We start from the raw sequence: 26,075 nt of genomic DNA on the forward strand, positions 1-26,075 counted from the left end.
TCATTCCCAATTTGGATGCCTTTTATTTCTTTCTCTTGCCTGACTGCTCTGGCAAGGACTTCCAACACTATGTTGAAAAGCAGATGTAACAGGGGACAGCCCTGTTGTGCTCCTGAATGTAGAGCAAAGGGCTTCAGTTTTTCACCATTAATCATATTAGCTGAGGGTTTGCCATACATGGCCTTTATTATGTTAAGGTATTTTTCTTTTATACCTATTAAGTGTTTTAATCATAAATGGTTGTATCTGGTCAAACGCTTTTTCTGCATCAGTTGACATAATCATATGATTTTTGTTCTTTATTTTGTTTATGTGGTATACCACATTGATGGATTTGCATATGTTGCACCATCCTTGTGCCCCAGGGATGAACCCCACGTGGTCGTGATGAATAATCTTTTTAATGTATTGTTACATTCGATTTGCTAGAATTTTGTTTAGGATTTTTGCATCTGTAGCCATCAGAGATATTGGTCTGTAATTTTCTTTTTTTGTGTTATCCTCAGCAGGTTTTGGTATCAGGGTAATGTTGGCCTCATAAAATGAGTTAGGGAATATTGTCTCTTCTTCAATTTTTTGGAAGAGTTTGCGCAGGACCTGCATTAGATCCTCTTTGAAAGTTTGGTAGAATTCACTAGTGAAGCCATCTAGTCCCGGACTTCTGCTTTTGGGAAGCTTTTGGATGACTGATGCAATATCCTTACTGGTGATCCGTCTACTTAGATTTTCCAATTCTTCGTGATTCAGCCTAGGAAGGCTGTATGTTTCTAAGAAATTCTACGAATTTCTTCTAGGTTATTGAATTTGGTTGCATATAGTCCTTCATAGTATTCCTGGATGATTCTTTGTATTTCTGTGGCTTCTGTGATAACTTCCCCTCTTTCATTTTTGATTTTGTTTATCGGTGTCTTTTCTCTATTTATCTTAGTGAGTCTAGCCAAGGGTTTGTCAATTTTATTAATATTTTCAAAGAACTAGCTCTTTGTCACATTACGTTTTTCTATTGCCTTTTTGTTCTCTATTTCATTTAGTTCTGCTCTGATTTTTATTATTTCCTTTTTTCTGCTGACCGTGGGTTTCATTTGTTCTTCTTTTTATAGTTCTTTAAGGTGTAATGTCAAATTACTTATCTGGATTTTTCTCGTTTCTTGAGATAGGCCTGTAATGATATAAATTTCCCTCTTAAAATTGCAATCACTGCACCCCAAAAATTTTGGTAGGATGTATTTTCATTCTCATTTGTTTCTATGTATCTTTTGAACTCTCCTCTTATTTCTTCTTTGACCCGGTCGTTCTTTAAAAGTATGTTGTTTAACCTCCATGTATTTGTGGTTTTTCCTACTTTCTTTTTGCAGTTGATATCCAATTTCAAAGCCTTGTGATCAGAGAATATGCTTGGTATGATTTCAATCTTCTTAAATTTGCTGAGGCTAATGTTACATCCCAATATATGGTTTATCCTTGAGAATGTTCCATGTACACTAGAAAAAAAGGTATAGTCTGATGTTCCAGGATGAAGTGCTCTATAAATGTCAATTATGTCCATTTCATGTAATGTGTCATTTAGCGCTGACATTATTTATTTATTTTCTGTTTGGATGATCTATCCATAGCTGTCAATGATGTATTTAGGTCCCCTACTATAATTGAGTTTTAGTAAATTTCTCCCTTTAGTTCTGTTAGTAGTTGCTTGGTATATTTTGGAGCTCCCTGATTGGGGGGCACAAATATTGGTGACTGCTATGTCTTCTTGTTGTACAGTCCTTGTTGTACAGTCTTTATCATTATGAAATGTCCATCTTTGTCTCGTTACCTTTTTTATCCTGAAGTCTGTTTCATCTGATATCAGTATGGCTACACCTGATTTTCTCCGGACACCATTAGCTTAGAGTATCTCTTTTTATTGGAGTGCCTTTTTATTGGTGATTCAGTCCATTTACGTTTAGGGTGATTATTGATATGTGAGGATTTCCTACCATTCTAGCTTTGGTTTTCTGGTTAAGACTTTGTCTCCATTGTTCCCCTGCCTTTTTATTTTTGTCTATTACTTCTGTGTGGTGGTATTCTATAATTTCTCCCTCTGTTTCTTCTTTTATTACATTATGTATTTCAGTTCAGGATTTTTTTTTGAGTGGTTACCATTACATTTGTTTATGTAAAAGAAAGTTTCATATTTAGAGTATTCCAGTTTCTTCATCATGCTTACTTTCTCCATTTCCATATTCCGGTTCAGGCTTTACTCTCCCCCTTTTTATGTTTTGGTTGTCACAAATTATCCTTATTTATGCTGGTCGAATAGCCTCCTTCAGTATTTCTTGTAGTGCAGGTCGTGTGTTAGAAAATTCCCTCAGCTTCTGTATGTCTGGAAAGGTCTTTATTCCTCCTTCATACCTAAAGGATATCTTTGCTGGATATATTATTCTTGGCTCATAATTTCTCTTTCAATAATTTGAATATTTGATTCCACTCCCTCCTGGCTTGTAGAGTTTCTGCTGAAAAATCTGATGATAATCTAATGGGCTTTCCTTTGTAGGTTACCGTCTTCTTTTCCCTGGCTGTCTTGAGGAGTCTTTGTTGTTAATTTTTGACAGCTTCAATACAATGTGCCTTGGAGAAGGCCTGTTGGGGTTCATTAATTAGGTGTTCTATTTGCTTCTTGGATTCAAGGATCCAGTTTTTTCCACAAGTTTGGGATGTTCTCCTGGACTATTTGTTCGAATATACTCTCCGTTCCCTTCTCTCTTTCTTCTCCTTCTGCTATGCCCATTATTCTTATATTGCTCTTTCTGATGGAGTCAGAAAGTTCTTGTAGAGTTCTTTCATTTAAGTCTCAAGTCTCTTTCTTTTTCCATCTGTGTCATTTCCAGATTTCTATCTTCGATGTCACTGATTCTGTCCTCCATCTGGTCAACTCTACTACCTAAGCTGGCTATTTCATTCATTTCTTTTACTGAATTCTTAATCTCCAGAAATTCCATTTGGTTCTTTTATAAAATTTCAATCTCTTTGGTAAAATGTTCATTTTGTTCTTTGATTGTGTTTCTGAGTTCATTAAACTGCCTGTGTTTTCTTGCATCTCGTTGTTTTTTAAGAACTGCAATCTTGAATTCTGTCATTTAAGTCACATATTTCTATGTCTTTAAGTTCATTTTCTGGAGACTTTTCATTTTCTTTCTGGGCTGTCTTGTTACCTTTGTTATTCATGGCAATTAATGATTTATTATTTCTCTTCCTAGACATCTACAGGAGTGGGTTCTGCAACAGGTTGATAGGAAGAGGTCTTTCTTTTGTTTTCCAGTATGTGTTGGTAGAATGTTTTATTTCTCTCCAACTGCAGCCTTTTATTCTCTCTCACACTGTAGTGTCATATTTTCTCTGCACTATTCCGGCTTCTCACACAATCGGGCGATTCCCTGGAAGGTGGGCTTCTTCTCTGTGAACAGTTTGCCTGGGTCATAGGATGCTGCCTCTGTGGGGGAATGTGGAAAGCTGGTGAAGTTCCAAAGCTCTTCCTGCACCAGATTCAGAGCCCGGGTGTTTCAGCAGCTCTGTTTACCACTGCAGGGATTTGCCCAGATAGGTGGGGACGGGGCAGGGTGGGTTGTGAGAGGTGACCCAGAGCAATGGCGGCAACCACCACCATAGCCAGTCCTGCTTCCATGGTTCCCTCCCCTTTGGCAGAACTAGTTTGGCTGCGAATCTGTGTCTGCAGACCAGTTTTCAGAATTGTAAATACTCTGTTCTTTTGATGTGACACTGCTACTGTTCCGCTTCTAGCACTGGGCAGGTGGGGGCGGGGCGAGCTCTGGGAGGATAGGGACGGGGCAGCTAGGCTCAGTGCCTAAGGCTTCCGTTCTCTGCTTGGCAGTGAGGGCTTAAACCACCGTTTTCAGCCTTCTTCCCTCAGTCTTTTCTCCAAGGTCTCTGCCATGAGCGCTGGGTTCAACCATGTTATATGCTGTCCCCCTCAGCCCTGTGGGCCATAAGCAGAGCAGTCCGAGTTCTTCCCTCTCCCACAGCTGCGGTAGTTCCGGAATGCAGCGAGCTCGGACCACCAAGCTAGGTCTGCGTCCTGTGCCCGTTTCCGCAATTCTCCCTTCCTTCCTCCCCCGCTGGCACAATTTACCCACCTTTAGATGATTTCAGTAGTGTGCTTCTTAGTCTTGCCTGTCTGTTGTGCAGGGAGTCCTTTTGTGGAGTTATAGTTGTTTGATTTATTGTAAATTCCAGGGCAGATTTCAAGAGGCTCATCTTATGCTGCCATTTTATCTTATGCTGCCATATGCCATTATGCCATTTTTATGATTTCAAGAGGCTCATCTTATGATGCCATTTTATGTCCCTAATTTTTTAAAGATAAATTCCTAGGAGTAGAGTAACCTGAACAAAGGGTGTAAGAATTTTTAAGCCTTTTGATACATTTGCCCTCCAGAAAGTTGTACCAATTTACAGTGACACCAATAAATAGCCTAAGAGTCCCATTTCGTCTTCATATTCCTTGGCAATACAGGAAGCTGGATGTTACCTCCCAAACTTTATTGTTAGGAATTTAATGAGGGAAGGGCGAATGGTATCTTGTCTTTTTTCTAAAGTGCAGGAATTTTTCCACATCCTTACTGCTCATTTGCCTTCCCTGTTTTCTGAAGCAGTCCATGTCTTTCAGAAAGTATCTTTCACCTTGGCAATGTCTTGTCTAACCACATATTCTTCTTTAGCAGGCAAGGAAGGGCATGAAAGCTTTTCCATGTTTCTTTAAATTAAGTGAGAATTCCCCAAATGAGTACAATTGGAAAATTCTCTTGTCTTCTGAGCAGCCACATTATTTTAATGTCTTGGTAATAAAACAGAAAACTGGGCCATATTCTGAAAAAAAAAAAAAAACAACGAAAGTAGGCAAAGATCACAATTAACTAAGATCTCACTGTGGGCAGTGACTTTCCTGCCTGATAATCATTTGCAATGCTGTTAAAAACCATTTTTTTGGTTTTATAGAGTGAGAACTCATGGGGAATCCACTTTTAATCAATTTGTAAATTCTCATGTGTACCAATGTAAAAATCAATAAGTAGATATGGGATTTTCTGCATAACTCTTAACTTGCACTCTTCTTTCCTATAAAGTGAAGTTCATAATGCTTATCTCAGGGGAATGCTCTGATTCTCCCTTATCTCCACACCCTTTTACATCCACTAGGACACTTTTTATACACCAACTCACAGCCTAAATTTCTGCTTATGCAACCTCCATTTTATACTTTATCCCATTAAAAAAAAAAATCATTGAACTTTTGATATGTTAGTATCTGCAAACAGAATAGGGTTTTCTTCATGACAGCACTTCTTTGCAAGTCTTATGTATCTCCGCTTGACATAGTGGACACTCACTGTTTCTGAAATGAATTTTTGAGTGAATGAATGGTACACATTTCTGAATGAATGAATGATACACATTTCAGTGCTGAGACGACTGAAAAATACTATCCCAGAATAAGAATTATTGTAAGGTGTTCCTTAATGCTATGAAGGAAGGCTATGAGTCTCAATTTTGTCTAGAGCAGCAATTCTTCATTTTCTGTCCTTAGGTCATCTATCCCTTTGAGAATCTGATAAAAGCCACACATATTATCCCTTTTAAAAAATGTATACATAGAAAACTACACAAATTTACACATACTTTCAGAAGCTTCAAAGAAGGAGAGAAGAACACTGATTTATAACATCTAGCATTTTTACTTAAAAATGAAGCTGAAATAATAAATTTACTATTTGACAAATTATCTTCAAGAAACTATGATCAAAATGGGGTCAGCTGGGAAACCTAAAAAAACAACAACAAAAAGATCTAACCCATCACGTCTTGCAGGTAAAAGTTACCTTAGCAGCAGCAAAAGTATGAGTCACCAAGGGGGGCGATACAGCACAGAGGCTTGAGGGGCCACCATGGACTATTACGTGGTTTGTGACCTGCATAGAACACCTCAAAAAGTATATAATGGGGGCTGAAACTCACTCCCTGCACTCTGGCTTAGGGCTGTGGGCTTTGCCCACTCAGAGGAGACATCTTTTTCTAATTCTTTTTTATAAAAGCCCCTTATGGGTCTATGGTGGCTCCCAGGCCTGGCAGTATCACTGATGTGGGTTTAAATCCTGGCTCCTCTGGGCCACGGAAATCAGCTATTTCCCTGAGCACCTGCTCCGACACACAGGTTCTGGGTCGCTGTGTGACCTCTGTAAGGCAAGGAAAATAAGCCTGCCCTACTACACCTGGCTCAAAGTAGACACAGAATAAACGGTAGCTGTGGTAGCTGTTAAAAAAACAAAAAGTATGAGTCACATTCCCCATCCAGTGGGTTTATTTAAAGAAACTAAAGGTATGCCACTCTACTGCATTAAACTCATTACATTCAGCTGAATGTAGTCATTTATGAAATGACGTTCCCCCATTCTTAGCATTTATTTTCAGTTCCCCTTTTCTTCCTAATGATAAGGACTTCCTGTATTTCAATTATGATGAAACACTTCTTGAGAAAAGCGGACTATTATTTATTCATTAAAGAAGACCTATCTCCTAGGTCTACAGGTTGAAACCATCAGATGTGTTTCTTGCTCCTTATGGACTTAAAAGTCTAGCAGGGAAGGTAGATTATAAATTCCCATATTTCCGACCCTGCCAGTTCTAAAGGCTGAGAGGCACCTTAGTTACAGTGGCATATGGGAGCCTGCTTTTAGCAGCCTGCAAGAACCAACTATGTGTATCACATCCTAACTTATCAGTGGCTTCGTGTAGGCAACTTGAAATCAGCCATGCTGGAGCATTTATACCATGTAAATTGGAAAACATAAATCCTGGCTCCTCCATGGGCAGGGGTTGTCAATCATTTACTATCATATTGTGTCCTCATCAGACTAAAATTGTGGCTCTCATTCCAGGGCTCCTAGATGATCATTCGGGTAGGGAGGGCTTATATTAACCTTTCACACACTATCAGCTACTGCCATAAAACCCAAGAGTATAGGCATGTCCTAGGTGAGACCTCAGAATACACTGGCTACCCTCTTTGGATAGTGGGTGAATGTAATATCTAATCAATTTGAGGCAACTCCATCCTAATAACAAGAGAGTTGCAAAATGTCCAATTAAAAATCATGCATCTCTGAGCGTGGCAGTCAGCTTAAGTTATATTCTTAAGTTATATTCTGGGAATTAATACTAGAGTTGAAAAGCTACCAATGTGCAACCCATCCGATGTTTGTCAATAATTACTGTCTTAGTTTGATGCGGCATTAACAGTAAGTAGATGTTCCCTGGCACCATTTTGGTGTTGCTGTGTCAGTTTTAGCTTTAAAGGCTGCCAACATTTGCATGGATCTGCCAAAGAGAAAACAGCTTTGTCAGCAATGTAGGCCACGTGCAGAACAAGCAAAAGCCATCTTCTGAAACAAGACTTAGAGATACTCTGCAGAACAGAACAATGTCAAGAAGCTGGTAACTTAGATAATAAAACTCTCCCTACCTCAAATTCTACTGGTCTTGCATTACCAGCCAGATAGGACTACCCAATTTCACACGTGATTACTATGGTAGTACATGGCATGAAAACTTGTAGAAAACATCTAGGCTAGTACAAAATGCCTAAGGAGATGGACCGAAGGTGAAATCAAAGAGGAAAGGCCGCTAAGGATCTGTGGAAGAGTCTGCTTGCAGATGACTAAGCATACTTACCTTCAGGTTATGGAGGGTTTCTGACCATTCCATGGACCCTATCTGAGGTATGGTAGTGAGGAGTAAACTTTTGGCTTTATTGGCATTTTCTTTCAGGGTCTTTAAAACCCGGTCCACCGAAACCTAGAGAAACAACAGTACAGGATGTTATCAGCAATGAAAAACTCCACTGCTTTTCATGGAACATTTTCCTGAGCTCCTAGCTGATCTGTGGAGTCAGTTTACTCCAGCTTCAATCCCCTGGGCTCAACTTCTACATTTATCAAGATGGTCTTGGCCCCAGGGGGTAGGTCTTGGAGAAACGCAATGACATCTCTGAATAGCACCACTGATTTTCAACATGGTGTCTGAGAAACTATCTCAGATGTGTAATGTGTTACAGTATAGTCTAGAAAGCTGTGGCTATTTTCCCCATGTCCACAGAATGGATTCCAATCTTAAAACTACACTGGAAAACCAACCAGTCAGAAGACAAACACATTTCTCTTTAGAGAAGTCTTCCAGCTAATAAATTAAAAAAAATGATGGAATCAAAGTTTCACCGTTTTCTCTTTTTAGAGCTCCCAATGAATTAAGGGATGGGGCTGCTAACATCAAAAACAAAACAAAGCAACCCCAAAGCAGATAAACAACCCACTTTCCTGATGGAAAAACAAAACACTTCCTATGACACCTGAATCTGATCAAATCTCTTGATCCAGCTGCCAATTTACAGAAAATACAATACAAAGGACAGAGAACTACCCTGAGGAGATGATTTCTGCAATGCAGACTGTGGGAAACTGTACAGTCAAATGACTTGGTGTTTTTTTAGAAAATCTGGAAGAAAAAAAAATCATTTGATATTTGAGATAATTAGAAAATGGAATTTTGCTTGGGTATATTATGGAATTATTGTTGGAATGTGACAATGACAAAGTGGTTATGTTAAAAATAGCCTAATGTTTCTGGATAAAGTTATGGATCAGAGAATAGATGAAATATAATGGCTATATGTTGATATGATAATGGTTGAAGATGGATGTTGGATTCACAGAAGTTCGTATTATTGTCTACTTTTGTATATAACTGAAATTGCTGTATAAGGAAAAGGTGGAAAAAATTGTGAATATAAAACGGATGACCAGAGGTAAAGTACTTGTCATGCTTCACTATACTTAGAAGAAATCTAAGACTCTGGGACACAATGATTACACCTTTCATTCAATTTCCTGGACTATAAAGTCCAGACCCCTCCCACAAACACCAAGATGTATTTAGAAAAAATTCTAAATACTGTAGCAGAGGGAGTCCCATTACTGTGGGAACATAAAACAGTGACCAGCCGGGTGCATGCCAGGTACAGGTACATTTTAAGTGAAGTCTTTGAATGTAGGGTCAAAACATCCAAGAGATTTACCTTATATTTACTCTTTTCCTTCTACTTTTCCTGTGCCTGATATTTCTATAGAGACTTTGACCTCTCTCTCTTCTCTTTGTTCCTGCTATTGGACTCCACCCAAATGCCTTTCTACTAACCTCACAATCAAATCTAACCCTCTGTTCAAGGTCCAGCTCAAACCTCAAAAGTTTCCTTCTTCACAGATTTTGTTTTTTCGTCTTTCCACCCAACTCTGTCATTTGTACCATCTGATGACAACCCTCCTACTAGGAGCTAGTACTACGTACGTCATTGGGCTTAATTCTCCCACTCATCCAGCAATATCAGAAGTGTAACTGAACAACTCACACGGCTCACTCACCCGCAAGCCCTGGCACCATCCGACAGAAGAGTAACTTGTTAAATAACATGCCCAGTGGCACCGGTAAATGGAGGAACAGGAACCTGAACGTGGGTTTGGCAACTCTAAAACCTTTTTATCATGCCAGGCTGCACATCTGGTTTGAAGTACAATGATACACATGGCTGGATGAGATGATTAATAATGAAGTGGGAAGGGACATTGATATAACACAAAGCTGGCCATGGCGGATAACTGTGGAAAGCTAGATAGCGAATAAATGGGGTTCATTATACTAGACTCTACTTATGCAGATGTCCGAAGTTTTCCACAATGAAAATATTTGTTTTGGAAGCCTGACCTCCGTTACTCCAGTGTCCTCAAACACCAGCCATTTTCTGGCCTCTTTATTTTACCTTTCTTGTGTCCTCTACCATTATTTGTCTTCATGCCTTACCATTTACACAGAACTTAAGTTTCTTTACTTTTAACTGAAGTAGCTCCAACTGATTGATTTCAAAACCTCACATGGCGTACTAACGGGAAGGACCGTTAGCTCTGCAGAGGAGAGAAATGTTATGAAACTGAGCAGAAAGCCACAGGCAAGAAACAATATGTTCTCCCGAAGTGGCAGAGGCTGAGCTAGCTGTCCCTTAGGTGACCAAAGCTGCCAAGTCCGGGATTGTGTTGTAACAGGATTTATAAATCTCTTACATGCAAAGCATCCTCATAGTTTATTGAGTCAAGGTAAGGCATTCATGCCAAACAAAGATCCTGTTGTTCATCTACGACCCAAACTTATATACACGGATGCACTGACAGAAATAACATCCTACCCCTACACATTTTCCTTCTTTCAAAATTCCTCCACTGGAGTTTCGTCCCTTTCTCTATTTTAAAATAGACAAATGATCTGGTTTCTTCAAGGAAAATATAAAGAATGAAGAGAGAGGGGGGAATATAAAGCTTAAAAGAGACTTAAGAAACACATCATTCAAATGCAATGGGTGGATTATAAGGGACGCTGATTTGAACAGTTGAACATGATGAGACAAAAGGGAAAATGTGAACAGTCTAAATATTTTGGTTATGTAAAGACATAGCAATATTTTTTGATACCATAATGCTCTTATGTTTTTTATTATTTTATTTAAAAGAAAAAGAGGCCTTTTAGTAAAAATATTTCCTTTAAAATAATGAGGGCCAGGGAGAGGGAAATGGGTAGGGGCATATGTATGACACAAAGTTGGCCACGGCTGGTAACGGTGGAAAGCTGGATGATGGGTAACTGGGGTGCATTATACTAGACCCCACTTTTGCAGATGTTCGAAGTTTTGCACGATGAAAGTACATGTTTTGGAAGCCTGACCTCAGTAGTCCAGCACCCTCAAATACTAGCTGGGACTTTGCTGCCTAAAACTCCTCATTGACCTCCCATCTGAAATACGTACAGGGTCTCCAAGGCTCTGCCTCCCTCACTCCCTCCTCAAGCAAGCCCGTCTTTCCCATCACACTTAAGGAAGGCTTCCCAGACCATAAATATTCAGTTGGGTCAACTGGAAATGTACTCCTCACTACACTCTTTCTTTACAGTCCCGAGCTTTCTCACGTTGTTGGTTTGCTTAATCTCTATCCCACCCCCTGCCGCCAAAGAACCCAGAATGTTGGCTCCTTACAAACCTGTCTGTTTGCTGTCACACTCCTACACCAACTATGGTCTTCAGTCACAATGGGCTAAACAGACAGATGTGAATATAGAGTTCACTTACCAGGGACAGGTAAGAAATAGTAAGTTCTTCCCTTTGAAAAACACATAAACCCTAGCAGAGCACAAAGAAATTATAACCAAAAGACACCTTTATCCTTAAAATAAGGCCCAAGTCTCAACATGATTAGCAACACACCTATATGGCTACAATGTACTGTTCACTGATGAACCTTGGGAAAGTCTTTTCCTTTCCTGGGAAGATCTTGCTTCTATAGAAAATATCTGGTAATACCTAATGACAACGTAGTAAAAGCTGACTTTAAAACCTGGTAGAAAGGCACTTTCTGGAACGAATGCAATAGAAACAAATGGTTAAGATCCTTTCTTAATGGTGCTCATGACACCAGGAAACTCAGGCCATACATGATCAGAAGAGAATCCCACCTACCGCTTCCTCATGCTCCTTCCAGCAATCATAATCTGTTGCCATGGCGATACTTGCATAGCAAAGCCCAGCCTCTTTAGCAAGAACCACCTCTGGAACTGTGGTCATGTTGATAACATCTGCCCCCCAGGTGCGGAACATGATACTTTCTGACCGAGAACTAAAGCGAGGCCCCTCGATTGTGAGCATGGTCCCTTTTGAGTGGCACCGGAGTCCTAGCTTCTTAGCAGTCTCTATGAGGACCTAGAAAAGAAAGAACCACAAACTCAAAAGATAGAAACCTAAGTACAGCTGACTATTTTATTTTTTTCCTGATGTTTCACAAGTTGATTAAGGATTTTTGCTGTACAAGCCTAGTAGTTGCAGGCTCGCAGAGAACCTGGGAGATCCCAGTTTCCCAGACCCTCTTCCATACCGTTTCCCCACCCCCTGCACATACAGCTCACAGCTACAGGAGCAAACAGTGAGCTTTTGCCTAAGCACCAGGAATTGATTTACATGCTCTAAGCTCATTTACTTATTAACAGCTTGAAGAGACTAAATTGGGCTGGGAACAAGGACCTGAGCTCTTAAGCTCCAAGGCTCAGCTGAGGTGCTACTCCTCATTCCCATCTCAGAGAGATGTGCTAAGAACTGTTTCCAAGCTCCTGAGAAATTCATTCTCGTTGCTCTTTATACAAAATTTGAAGACTTTTATTCAAAGCTTATTTTGGTTAGAACATGATTTCTTCATAATGTTTTCTACCTGTTGCCTCTCCAAGGACATACAGTAAAAACAGAATGGGGCCATGCTGACTTTTTCTGTCCAGGGATAAACTTACCTTGGCATCCCTTCAGTGGCAAGGCCATGCGTAGGTTTTAGAAACCATGCGTGGGTTTTAGAAACCTTATTTAAAAGTTTGATCACTTTTTCCAGTATCTATTTAATAACGCACATCTAATCTTCAGGTTATTCACTAATTTCGTTTTTTCCTTAGCCTGTGCTTCTACTTTTTTTTTTAATTAAAAAATTAGTCTTTTAAACTTCACTGTTAACTTACTTAAGCGCTGCTGAAAATTCACTTAACCTTTGTCTTAGTTTTCTCATCTGTAAAATGGGAATAATTGTATTATAGAATATTGAGAGGATTACATGAGCTAAAGATATACAGCACAGAAATGTGTCAGGCACATTATAAACACTATATACGTGCTAAACTGGTCTTCTATTATTCAATACAGCCGGTTCTCGAATAACATTTCATGATAACATTGATGAGAAAACAATCAACTCCTGGTTAGGGCCACTGTCTGTGAGGAGTTTGCCTGTTCTCCCCTTGTCTGCATGGGTTTTCTCTGGGTACTCAGGTTTCCTCCCACATCTCAAAGATGGGACAATAGGCTGTATCTAAATTGTCGTATCTAAATTGTCCCAGTCTGAGTGACTGTGGGTGTGTGTGAGTGTGCCCTGAGACGGAAGGGCGTCTTTCTGTCCAGTGCGGGTTCCGGCTTGGAGCCGTGAGCTGACCGGGTACGCTGTGACCACCTGTGACTCTGAACTGGAACAAGCAGGTTAGAAAATAATCATCTTCCTTGTTTTTATTCACCTTTCTTAAATGTGTGTATAGCTCACATTTATTTAAATGTTTAATAGAAGGGTTTTGGGTCTTTGTTCAGAAGTTTGATGATGTTTTTGTGACCAGAAATATGCCACAGGAACTTTCTCCTTGTTTTTATCAGTCTATGATAAAATTTGTTTTGTTTTAGGTTCAAAATTTCCAAGAAGTCAAATAAAGTCAAAATTTCCAAGAATATATCGATAAGGTCAAGTGAAGATTGATTGTACTGGCCGCTCCCTTGTAAGTAACTAGTCTTTCTCTTGCTGCTTCTAAGATTCTCTTTGTCTTTAACCTTTGCCATTTTAATTATGATATGTCTTGGTGTGGGCCTCTTTGGGTTCATTTCCTTTGGAACTCTGCACTTCCTGGGCTTGTATGTCTATTTCCTTTGCCACGTTAGGAAATTTGCAGTCATTATTTCTTCAAATAGATTCTCAATCCCTTGCTCTTTCTTTTCTCCTTCTGGATTCCTGATTCGATTGTTGTTATGCTTGAGGTTGTCCCGCAGGTCCCTTAAACTACCTTTGTATTTTTTTATATTCTTTTTTCTTTCTGTTGTTCCAACTGGATGTTTTCTACTACCTTGTGTTCTCTAAATCACTAATTTGATCCTCTACTTCATCTAATTTGTTGATTCCTTCTGGTGTGTTCTTCATTTCAGATATTGTATGTATTTTTGATTGGTTCTTTTTTATGGTTTCTATGTCCTTCTTTATGCTTGCTATCCCTTTGTTGAAATTCTAAGTTCCTTAAGCATTCTTATAAAGTGTTTAAAACTGTCCTTGGTAGGTTGGTTGCCACTATTTCATTTAGTTCAATTTCTGAGGTTTCTCCTGTTGTTTTGAGACATGTTTCTTTGTTTCCTCATTCTGGCTGCCTCTCTGTGTTGGCTTCTATATATTAGGTAGATTTCCCGTGTCTCTCTGTCTTTGCTGGGTGGCCTTATGCAGTATGTGTCCTGTATGGTCGAATGGCTCAGTCTCCCTAGTCTCCTGTGTGTTCCAGAAGTGTACCTTGAGTGTGCAGTGTGTGTTCTTCTGTTGTAGATGAGCCTTGAATGCTTTTAGCACATCAGTGGGTGGGATTGACTCCCAGGCTGACTGGCTGTGAGGACTGGCCACGCCCACAGTGTATGAGCTGTTGTGTGAGGGCCAACCTCTCAGAGGGGGATTTGCCCCTGTGGGCTCTTGTGCCTGTTGAGACCACCCTTTGGGTGTGCTGCTTGTGGGACTAACCGGGTGGTGCTCTGGTATGGTCTGAGGCTGGCCTCAGGGTGTGTTGTTGTTTCTGGTGTCTCTTAGGAGAGTCTCCATACAGGCCAATCCGCCTTGCCTGTGACCAGCCCATGGCTAGCGGCTAAAAGCCACAAAACCGTGTAATGGTTGGCTGCTGCCTGTGCTGGACCTGGAGGCATGTGGGGGTGGCCTTGCTGTGCACTGAAGCAGGATGCGGCCTGGGGCAGCTTAGCAAAAGGCCCAGGGCTCCACAGGGCTACTGCCGCTTCCTGGCTGCCTGTAAGGCTTAGCTGTTGAAATAGCCTCCTTAGGCGCAGGGGCTGGGCTACTTGACTTGGAATTCAGTGCCCTCAGTGATGCAGCCCTACATGGGAGGGGTGGGTCCCAGGGAGTTACGAGGCGTGGCTGATGGTTTTTACAAAGTTAATGCAGATTCAAGTCTTGCACCAGTGCCCAGCCTGTGACCACTTTGCAAAGCACTCTGAGAACACCACGGCCAGTCTTCCCTCTCCTTGAGGCACTGCCTGGCCTGTGACCACTCTGCCAATCGCCCTGAGAACACAGCAGCCAGCCACCACTCGCCTCAGGCTCGCAAACCCTCAAGAGCTGCCCACGAGAGGCTGTAATGCAGGTTCTGGGTCACTGCCCACCACCTGTTCCTGGGTTGCTGTGAGCTGTCTGCTGCTATAAAAGGCCTCCACAGCTTGTGGGGGTGGTTCTGGCTGCTCGGCAGCTGAAGTGCCCCAAGCGATGTAACACCAGCTGTGCAGAATGAGGACCCAGGGTGTCACCAAGGTGCATGTGCATGGATTTCCCCAGACCAATGTGGTCTCAGATTTGGTCCTTTGGAGAGTTCAACACAGAAAAGATAGCACCCTACTATGGGCTATGCGTGAGTCAGGCTCCACATAGGGTTAATGGCTCCTATCCCTCTAGCTCTTGCCCCACAGCCACATAACTCAGTCTTTCCCTGTATGTCTCTCGCACACCCCGAGTTGCCGCCACTCCACCAGAGACCAGGTGAGTGTTTGCAAGCGTGTCTGTGTGGGGCTCTTTAAGAGGGGGTTTCGCGCTGCCTTCCATCTCACTGGGAGGGGCAGACAAAGACCTTACTGATTTTCACTGTGAGATGTTGTAGGAATTCCTCTTCCCAGCACAAGACCCCTGGGCTGGGGGGCCCCATGTGGGAGTGGGACCCCTCCCTCTGCTGGGGGACCTCCATCACTGAGGTGTCCCTCCCGGTGTTGAACCACTATTTATGGGTTTGGGGTCAGCATGTTTCACATCTCTATCCCTTCTACCCATCTTGATGTGGCCTCTTCCTTATATCTTTAACGTACTTACAGGGGTTCTGTTCAGCTCGTGTTCAGATGATTCTTGAAGTTGATTGTTCTATAATTTATATGTAATTTTGGTGTAATCCTGGGATGCAGTAGGCACTGCTTTCCCCCCATTATTCTTATATTGCTCTTTCTGATGGAGTCAGATAGTTCTTTCATTTCATTTGACTCTCAAGTCTCTCTTCTCCCATCTGTGTCATTTCCAGATTCCACCTTCGATATCACTAATTCTTTCCTCCATCCGGTTGGCTGTATTTCCTAGGCTCACTATTTCATTCTTCATTTCTTTTATTGAGTTCTTCGGTGCCAGAATTTCTATTTGGTTATTTTTTAAAATTTCAGTCTCTTTGGTATTCATTTTGTTCACTGATTTTGTTTGAGTTCATTAAACTACCTACCTGAGTTTTCTTGTAACTCATTTCTTCAGAACTGCAATCTTGAATTCTGTCATTTAAGTTGTGTATTTCCATGTCTTTAAGATTATTTTCCGGAGATTTTTCATTTTCTTTCTGAGCTGTCTTGTTACTTTAGTTATTCGTGGTGATTGGTGAATTCCTTCTTTTCCTGGGCATCTCCAGGAATGAATTCTGAAGCGGGTTGATACGATGAGGGCTTTCTTTTGCCTTCCAGTAGGTAGCACTAGAGCATTTTATTTTCTCTTTCCCTGTTCTGGCATCTTGCATGGTGGGAGATTTCCTGGGGAGGTGGGCTTCTCATCTGTGCCTAGGTCGCCTCTGTCTCAGGGCACCATGCATGCCATGGTGGATGTGGTGGGTAATGGGGTTCTGAGCCCCTGAAATCCCAGTGCTGTCCCTGCAGCCAGATGCAGAGCTGTGTACCTTAGCAGCCCTGGTTGTTTCAGATGGGATCAGCCGTGAAAGGCTGGGGGTGAAGTGGGCTGGGAGAGGCCACTGGTGTGTTTGTGGCTTTGTTCTCCTCTGAATAATGGCGACCGCCAGACCTCAGAAGCCTTGCTCCTGTATCTCCTCCCGTGTGACTGGGATCAGCCACAGTGTGCATCTGCCCCTCAGGAACTGTCTCTTCAGTTCTCAGGGCTGTAGATGTTCTGCTCTTTAATCCGAACTGCTACAGTTTTTTTTTCTGGGGCCTGCCACTAACACTGGGAGGGTGTGGGGCGAGGCAGCCAGGCTCCGTGGCTTTTTTTCAGCCTGGCTGTGAGGGCTGTTAGACTGCAGTTGTAGCACTTCTACATTCGGGTCTCTGTCCCAGGTGTCTGCCCCAATCAGCCGTATTACATGCTGATCACTTATACGCTGGTCACTCACGCAGAATCGCTGGGGCCACAGAGTGCACCTGCACTCTCAACCCTCCCTTCTCCTGAGACAGCAGTGTACTTCTCCCTTCCCTCCTCCCATTCCCCCTGATTCAACCCACTTTCAGATGTTTCAATGCACAGATCTCTCAGGCGTGCTTGTGTGTTGCGTAGGGCATCTTTTGTTGAATTATAGCTGTTCAACTTGTTTTAACTTCAAGGGAAGAGATCAAGGCGCGACCCCTCACACTGCCATGTTTTGATGTCATTCCCCACTTTCTTAAAATGCCTTCCCCAGAACTCTTAGGTTTTACTTGGGGATTCTTGGCTTGGCTAGACTAATAATAGCTGAATTAATTTGGTCTTAAAGGAGGCCAAATTGTATTATTGGAAACTATCACCCCGTCACCACATTTACATGTGCTCTGTATGCATCACTAGCACTTCCTCCACCTATGTCTACCCTTAATACTGTAAGTCACTACGTTTTGCCTGGAAAAGGATCTTAAATTTCCTACCAACACGCATACGCTCTCCTTAGTTTGTTTCTTCCCAAGCTGCACCCATTTTGAAATAGATAAAGAGTTTTACACACATCTAGTTTCCCCTGGAGAGCAAATTTATTATATGGATAGTTCTGTGTTTCAGTGGAAAGATTAGCAATATTCTGATATAGTCCGCTGATAACTATATCCAGAAACATACATCTAAACACATCCATAGAAACTTAAACTATTTTTGTTTAAACAAGTAAAAAAGGCACTTTGAAGGAAGTCAGAGGGGATGCACCTGCAGTGGTACACTGAAATGGCTTCCCGCAACCCCAGCTTTACATTGTAGATTTTTTTTTGAGACCAGAGTGAGGTTAAGGTGCCCTTATTATGAACTGTAAGGAACTTAGTTTTACATGATTATGCAGGGGTGAACATAAAAGCTAAGCATCTTCTGAATTCCATATGAAGGTGTTAAAATTAGCTGAATCACTTAAAGATGACCTAACAATTAACATGTCTAGGTATTTGTAGCCTGTAAGTTAAATCATAAAGTAGATTTCACTAGGCAGTTCACCTCGAATGATGCCTCCAAGCTTTGGGTTGCATCTGGAATTATATGAGAAGTACCATGTGTGGACCAAGAGATGGACTTTTTTGAGTTGTGGTAGCCATGTTTTATTCTCTGAGAGCTAAGGTTGCGATTCCTCACCCTATAACACCACTGACCTTTGTGGGGCTGCCCTCTTAGTTCTGAGATTTTATGATAATCTTGGAGACGAAGCTGGACAGCAATGACCAAACTCAGCTCAAAGGTTAATGATGCCAATCTGACAATTCGCAGAATATCAGTAATAATAATTTAATTCACAAAAGCACTTACCAGTTATTGGATGTTTCAATACTAACAGGCATTATTCAGAGGACTTTTAAGTATTAACTCTTGTAACCCCCATACAGTCCTACGAAGTATATGCAATCATTACCTTCGTTTAACAAATGAGGAAACTGAAGCCCAGAGGTGTTAAGTAACTTGTCCAATGACACACAACTATTAAGCTGAAAAGCAGAGATGTGATTTGATCCCATGTAATCTGATTCCAGACTATATACTCTTGACTGCTATGCTAGTCTATACTAAATTATTTAAAAGGTATCCTGACAGCAACAATCAAAACTTATAAAACAGTTAGGCTGCAACTATGAGTGATTCAGCTTATAAATGATGGACAGTAGTGGAGGCAATGTTAATAGCAAAGGGAAACTCTTAATAAAACCTCCCATGAGAAGTAAACTTGAAAAGACAAGAGGGATCATATGCTTTGTATTAGCCCACTAATCTAAGTCAAGATGTCACCCCAAGCCTTTATGACTTATCTTCATGCACCTTCCAGAAAGATTACAAACCTCTCTCGTTTTGGGACAGAATGGCTCAGCCATTGGAATATGGCATACTCCTCTGGAACAGGAACGACTCCCATCGTAGAATGTCTGAGGCCTTGTGGTGGTCCTACAAAATCAAGTGAAAAGGTTTTGTGTTTTCTTTTTCAGCCATCTCTCCATTCTCTGGGGACTGGTGAAATCATGAAATCAACGGTATCTAGGTTTCCATCCTGGTCATCACTCCAGAATCAATAGCTCTATAAGCTGAAGGCAATTGTTATAAAAAGCAGTTTTGGGATGGTATTTGGCTTCTCTGGCTCTGGGTTGGTGGCAACATATTTTACAACAGGAAAGTATGTGTCTGTGGTCAGGTGGCTGTGATAGGATAACCACATTGGATTGCAGGTACAACTCAACTGTGTTCAGGAGGACAGGAGAAACACTTAAAAAGTCAATATGAAATCTCTCAATCATTTTTGGTACAGAAAACTATATAGTGATCCCCATTTATATCCATCACCTAGATTCAACGATCTCCAAAATTTCGTATTTGCTTTATCCGTTAGCATTTCCATGATTGCAAATCCCAGACTGCCATTTCACCCCTACTTCAGGTGAACCAAAATATGTGGATTATTTTCCACTGAAATGTTGTTATCACGTCTGACAAAAGTAACAATAATTCCTCAGTATCAGCTAACACTTAGGCCATATGCAAATTTCCCTGATGTCCTCAAAAATGTCCTGTTTGGAAAAAACAGCTGCTTTGTCCTCACCTTGCATTTGATTGACATATTTTTAAATTTAGAGTAATTCCTCTCCTCCATCCCCAATCTTATTTTTCCATGCCCTTGACCCAAGAAGGCAGTGTTTTGTCCTGCTCCACATTTAGAAATCTATCTCTCTGCTACCTTGTTTAGCTTGCTCCTCTACCTGCCATAATTAGTCCTGAAGTCTCTTAGTTCCACTTTTTGGTAAAACATTTTTGAATCTACAAAAAGAAGCTAAAATTAACCCAGTGCGAAGTCACCCAGCAATTTCTCATCAGAAGTTTTAAGTTTTCAGACTAAACCACTTTCTGAGTCCGTTCTATTGTTCTACACTTGAACTCATGAGTCACACAGGAAAGAGAGTCCTCCTCTTTCCTTCAGAGAGGAGAAGAGGGGACGGACAGAGCAAGGGAAAGCCAACAGGGGGAGAAAGATCACTTAATGTCTATTTCCGGGAGCGGGAGGGTGGGCAACAGTATTAACAAATAGTTTTCCCAGTACAGTTTCCACAGCTGGCATGTCCACCTACCAAAATTAACCTGTTACTTCCACCCTGTGACAGACTGAACAGTGACCTTCGGTGGCACCAAAGCCACCTAGCTCAGAGGCGAGGCCTCTGCTGTGGAGGAACGAAAACCCTGCCCACGATCCTCTCAGTCCACTGTCACAGGCGTCTTCAAAAGAAAGGCTAACTGAACCCCGAAGCAATTCCAGACGGGGTTGAAGAACAGGTCAAATGACTGTTCCAGCCCCAGAGGCTTTTCTTGTTTTGTAAAACTGACAAGCCGGGTACTCTCAGCTCTGGCGTGGTTTCAGCTTTCAGTGAGTCAAGTATTAGCAACATCACTATTTACCACCGTGATTAAGTATAAAAACAGGGCCACAAAAAACTTCAGCTGCTATACCCCAATAGCCATCCATGCGGTAACACCCCCGTCTTATCTATCTTTGTCCCTCTTCTGTCTCCATCCTTTCTGTGCCTAATCACTCCTTTGTTCTGAACTTTTTACCTTAAGTATTATTTATACTTTGTTATGCTACAGATATGTGATACTTATTAACTACAGTTTTGGTTCTCTCAGTGGCACATTTCACATTTTTCTCTTTAAACAAAGCTAACTACTAGCTATATGGCTTATAGCAAATTGCCACCGCTTTTTTGGGTCTCCATTTTCCAAACATAATACGTAGCATCCATCCACGCATTCATAAGGACATTACGAGGATTAAGTCAACTACGAAGTTCAGATATCCCACAGCAGCTCACAAATGAGGTCTGGCCTAGAGACAGAACTGGGAGCCAGTAGTAAAAGGAAGCTGTGGGACCTCACTGGGGGTCTCAGAATCCCCAACCTTGTAAGGGCCAGGTGAAGCGGGCAGCCTCAGGGAAGAAATGAGGGGGTTTAAAAATCAATGCTTCTCAAGGATTCTAAACTATACTGTCAAGATCCTAGAAAGGAAGGTGAGGATGAGAAATACCTTTTCACATAATCTGCCCACTTATGTGTGGTGTTCTGTTTGCATAACTAACTTAAGTGTCAACAAATGTTTGAAATGTTTAACGACCTAAAGTTAAATCACTATAAATAGCAATACTCCTGTATAGCATAAAATGATGAAGCACAATCGACGATAAATGAAAACTCAGATCAAGAGCAATGGTGTTTATAACCACCCGTGGGTGCAGTTAACCACCCGAAGGAAATGCAAATGTCTGTACTTTAAGAGCTCCTAGCCTTCCTCTGAGGGTTTTTAATTAGAAAAGTGAGAGCTTTTATAATTCAGCAAGATGCCAGGTATAATGCGTCTGCCAGGCGTACGCCCAGACAGTGAGGACAGTTATCTGACTGAGCCTGTACTGCCTGTTCACTGCCAATTTCCAGCCAAAACAGCTCTTTTATCACAATTGTAGTTCACCCTCACGCTGAATTTTCTCAGTGATACGGAGAAAATATACGAAATGTAGTTTTGTATCTGGATTTTGTGACTGAAGTTTTGGGTGGTCTTGAACAAATTAGTTAACCTCCCTGAGTACTTTCTTCATCACGCGAGTAGTAGCAACATCTCCATTTATAGCCTTGTTTAAATATGAAAGCAGGGCCACAAAACCCTCCAGTGATTACATCCCAATAGACTTTGAGGCAATAACATCCCTATTTTATAGAGATGTGCAAATGCATGCACTTGGGGATAACTAGTAATTGTTGCCAAGAGCTACTATTACTATTTCCTTGCGAAGATACAACACATGGAACACACTCAAATCACATTAGAGATAGATGCAGGTGCCGCAGAAGCATATGGAGAACAGGTCAATGGAAGAAGCCTGTAGATAATCTTTTTGTCATTCCTTTTTCTAAATTAAATTTATTGGGGGTGACCATGGTTAGTAAAATTACACAGGTTTCAAGTGTACAATTCTATACAATAATCACCTATGCATTGCATTGTGTGTTCACCACCCAAAGTGAAATCTCCTTCTGTCACCAAATAGTTGATGCAGATAGTTTCTTGAAGGAAGAAACTAGGTCTGCAACAGTGCCTGAGTAGGCACCTTTCCCTGATAAAGGGAACCTTAATGGAATCTGGTCTTCCTTCCATCAAGAGACAGAAATTGAAATCTATTCCCGGGCCCATGAATAAAATTCGCCTCAGATGATGTCAAACTGGCTAGACCGGATGGGAAATTGTTCCCGCGTTGGCTAAGAAGAATTGGATGGCTCATACACCTCCTGGAAGCAACCTAGACCAAGGACAAGAAGGTTTTGGAGTGGCGGCTGTCCTACTGACTTGTGAAAGTGGCATGTGGTGGCAGGCAGAATGGCCCTCTCCCCCCAAACATATCTACATCCTAATGCCCAGAACCTGTGAATATCTTTCTTTACCTGGCAAAGGGCAACTACGGCTACTGATGGAATTAAGGTTGCTAAGTAGCTGACAATAAAATGGAAAGATTATCTTGGATTAAATGGATGGGCTCACATGTGGACAAGGGAGGCAGCAGAGTCAGTGTCAGGGTGATGAGATGTAAGGAGGACTCAACCCACCATTGCTGGCTTTGAAGACGAAAGGGCCAGGAGCCAAAGAATGCAGGTGGCAAAAAAGAGCAAGAAAACAGATTCTCCCCAGCCTCCAGAGAGGAATGCAGCCCCGCTGACATCTTGATTTTTGCCAGTGAGACCCATGTTAGACTCCTACAGAATTACAGTAAGTTTGTATTGTTGAAGCCACTAAGTTTGTGGTAATTTGTTACAGCAGCAATAAGAAGCTAATACATATGTTTATGTGGTTTAAGATATAGTTAACCCAGTTATAGTTTCTGCAGTAATAAAAAAAGCCCCCGACTCTTGCTTTAATCAGTAAACCCTCCCAGCTCGGCAAGGCGACTGCTGACTTCACCTCCCCATTAGCCTGGGACATCCACTGAAGAAGAGACTGACGGACCTGACCTGCTTTACCACCCACTCTGTTCCTCTGGAAAGTCACTCTCATCTCTCTATAAATACCTGTTTAGATCAGCTTCTGCATATTTAAAATGGGGGATTAATACCAACCACCTTCAACGGTCACCGTGAAGGCTGAATGAGAAGATATGAAGGAAGTGCTCAGTACCAGTTACTACCAGGCACGGAAAATCTGCTTCTGTATTTACTCCCTGGCAACCTCAGAGCACGATACATGTACGGGCTGTGTCAAGGGCACCCAAAACACTGCTCGAGGTTGTTCAACAGGAATGTGTGCTAAGAAACATTAACGTACAAAGAAAAAATTGCCCACGGAAGAGTGAAGGAGACAAAATGTGGATGTGTACTGGCAAGAGGGATGAGTTCAAGACAAAGGAGAGAACACTGGCCCTTTCAGACAGAGGGGAAAGAATGCCCAGGGAAAGACAGACTGGGGGGTTGTTTCTGGATCAAGACTCGTGAATCGGCTGAGAGACAGCCATTTCTTACTGTTTTTCATTTGAGGAAATTCTGAGTGGCAAGTAAGTTGAGGGAAAAACGCTTGTCCCACAGCAGAAGCCAACAGCCACACACCTGGGAGGAGATGCAGAACATGGCAAATGTCCACAGCAAGTCCCGGCAAGCAGGAGCGTGAGTCCATCACCTCACCAGCCAAGCAAAGCCAACGGCTGCTCATAAAGAGCGTGGTTTCGGGGAACCGATTCGACCATTGTCACTTTAAAGATATGCAAATAATAATGTGTATGGAAAGAGAAAAGTTCAGTTTTTGAAACCAAAATAAAATTTAAATAACCCTCCCAACTGCTCTTTTCACTACAGCCTGAGCTCTCAGGGAAAGAGGGGAGGCTCTCAACAGCAAGTCTGCCACGACCACCAGGATGCCCAGTAGTTCTACTGCTGGCAATGTAACTAACACGTATGGTCATACAAAGATAACAGGACACTGAAATGTGAACTGAAGTATAGTTAATATTAACAGGAAGCTGAAAACCACTAACTTTCCCACTTCTCCGGCGCTCAAATAAATTATACGTCCAGCCATAGAACAGTGTGTAGCTGTTAGGAAGAACACGGTGGGTGTCTCTTTTCTAGAACTCCTACAGAGTCACACAAACACATAGTCTTTCTTTGTGTTAAAAATATAAAAATAGCATACAATATGGACTGTTTCACAATGTGCTTGACTTAGTTAATGATGTATCTTGGAGACTTTCCTATATCAGCAGACATAAATCTACTTGGTGTGTTTAAAGTGCTGCATGGAATCTGTCATGGATATGGCAGTACTTTCGTGATTGTACAACGAATGGGTAATTAAAAACGTTACAGCCAGTACCCCTGCATGAGATCCCTTGTGCATGCGTTTCTCAAGAAACCAAGAGAAGGAACTGTTTGGGTCAATCACCACACACATTGTCAAGCGTGACAGATAGATCTCACCAAACTGCCCTTCAAAGGGCTGTGGCGAGGCGCATACCCACCAGAAACGTAGTAGGAGGGTTTTGCTTTTCACCATATGCTCTCCTATATTATTTACATTTTATCACAAACACACATTACTCGCAAATACTTTCAAACTCAGGTATGCATGTCGGATAACATTTTAGTTAGAACACCAAAGACAATTTTTATTTTTTAAGAAGTATTATAAATGGGTCCAGCTGGCAATAAAATGTAAGGCCAGGTCACCAACTGGTTAGAACAAAAGGATATTTATCCTCTTGGCAATTTGCATAATTTCAATATTAACAGGATTAAGAATGCGCCTTCTGAATTTCTAAGTGTGTATTTATGTGCGTGTGCACACACGTATTTATGGACAGTGCCATCAAGAATATAAGGGTCAAATCCTAGAAGATTCCGGTCAGGGAGTCAAGGTACAAAGGGCACTTAGTCAGAGAATGAAAAAGAGTTTATAACCACAGTGGGAAAGTACAGGGGTTTTGGTATGAATAGCAACAAATTTAGAAGTGGAACGAGTCTGTTCGATTAACCAGAAGAAACTGAAAGGTTGTGAATTTACACCAAATTTGGATCCTCCCACTCCCTGATTTAATGAATCCCCTAATTGCTCAGCATGTCACAGGGAAGGAGAAAAACCAAGGATGTTCATAGTCCAATGAGGCAACACTGCTCAGTAGACAGGTAACCTCGTTTTCCCTTCATAATTTCTATTTTTCATCAGGTCTTGCTAAACAAAGCTCACAGAGCAACAGGACAAGAAAAAACATCCCGGCTCTGACCCAGGTGGTGAATAACAATCTCTTTGGGCCTCAGTCTTCTCACCTGTGAAAGGTGACAATAAGGTACGTACCGGATGCCTCTTGCTACTATCATAATTAGCAGCACCAGGAACACAGGCAGGGCTAGAAAAGGCACTGTGACTAAGCAGCTCTGTTTTCACTGTAAAGTATGGACACTGCTTCAGGTCACCACACTGTAGCTTTAACAAATCCTATTTACAGCTTCAAACCATCCCACAGGATGGTTGTTCAACCACTGCCTTAGGCTGCTCACTCAGAAAACAGTATACAAGCATCCTGATACACATGTCTAGAAACATGCAGGTTTGATACTTCTCTTAGGATTGCAAAGTGCAAAGTGCATGTTTTAAACTTTTGTGAGTCAGGCTGCCTCCTAGAAGGGTTCTAACCATGACCGACAGCAAGAGGTGTATGAATGTTAATTATCCAGGGCCTAACAGCATCTGACACGTGGGAAGAGCTCAATATTTTCTCACGCTTCAGAATTATCCAGAAATAAAGACTTCATGTGCAGAAGACCAGATAATAAACATTCATATTTCACAGGGTAGAGGGAAAAGAACAGGGATACGACATAGAAAAGCAACGCAAGAAACTACCACCAAGGTCATAAGATATTTTTAAGTACATGGCAAAGATCATCAGCATCAATGAGAAAAGG

At 41.6% G+C, this 26,075-nt stretch overlaps 1 protein-coding gene across 1 annotated transcript in view; it reads right to left on the reverse strand.

Annotated features, from left to right (window-relative positions):
* Positions 1 to 4,133: 4,133 nt before the first annotated feature.
* Positions 4,134 to 26,075, reverse strand: part of MTAP (methylthioadenosine phosphorylase) — a 48,339-nt gene continuing 26,397 nt past the window's right edge. Inside the window, exons 5-8 of the mRNA XM_033122113.1 lie at positions 18,941 to 19,043; positions 11,600 to 11,839; positions 7,723 to 7,845; positions 4,134 to 4,863 (exon numbers count right to left, since the gene is read on the reverse strand). Coding sequence (XP_032978004.1) covers positions 4,825 to 4,863; positions 7,723 to 7,845; positions 11,600 to 11,839; positions 18,941 to 19,043 — 505 coding nt within the window. The 3' untranslated portion in view covers positions 4,134 to 4,824. The remainder of the gene's footprint in view (positions 4,864 to 7,722; positions 7,846 to 11,599; positions 11,840 to 18,940; positions 19,044 to 26,075) is intronic.

Source organism: Rhinolophus ferrumequinum, chromosome 12 (assembly GCF_004115265.2).
Source record: "Rhinolophus ferrumequinum isolate MPI-CBG mRhiFer1 chromosome 12, mRhiFer1_v1.p, whole genome shotgun sequence".
NCBI classification, from domain to species: domain Eukaryota; kingdom Metazoa; phylum Chordata; class Mammalia; order Chiroptera; family Rhinolophidae; genus Rhinolophus; species Rhinolophus ferrumequinum.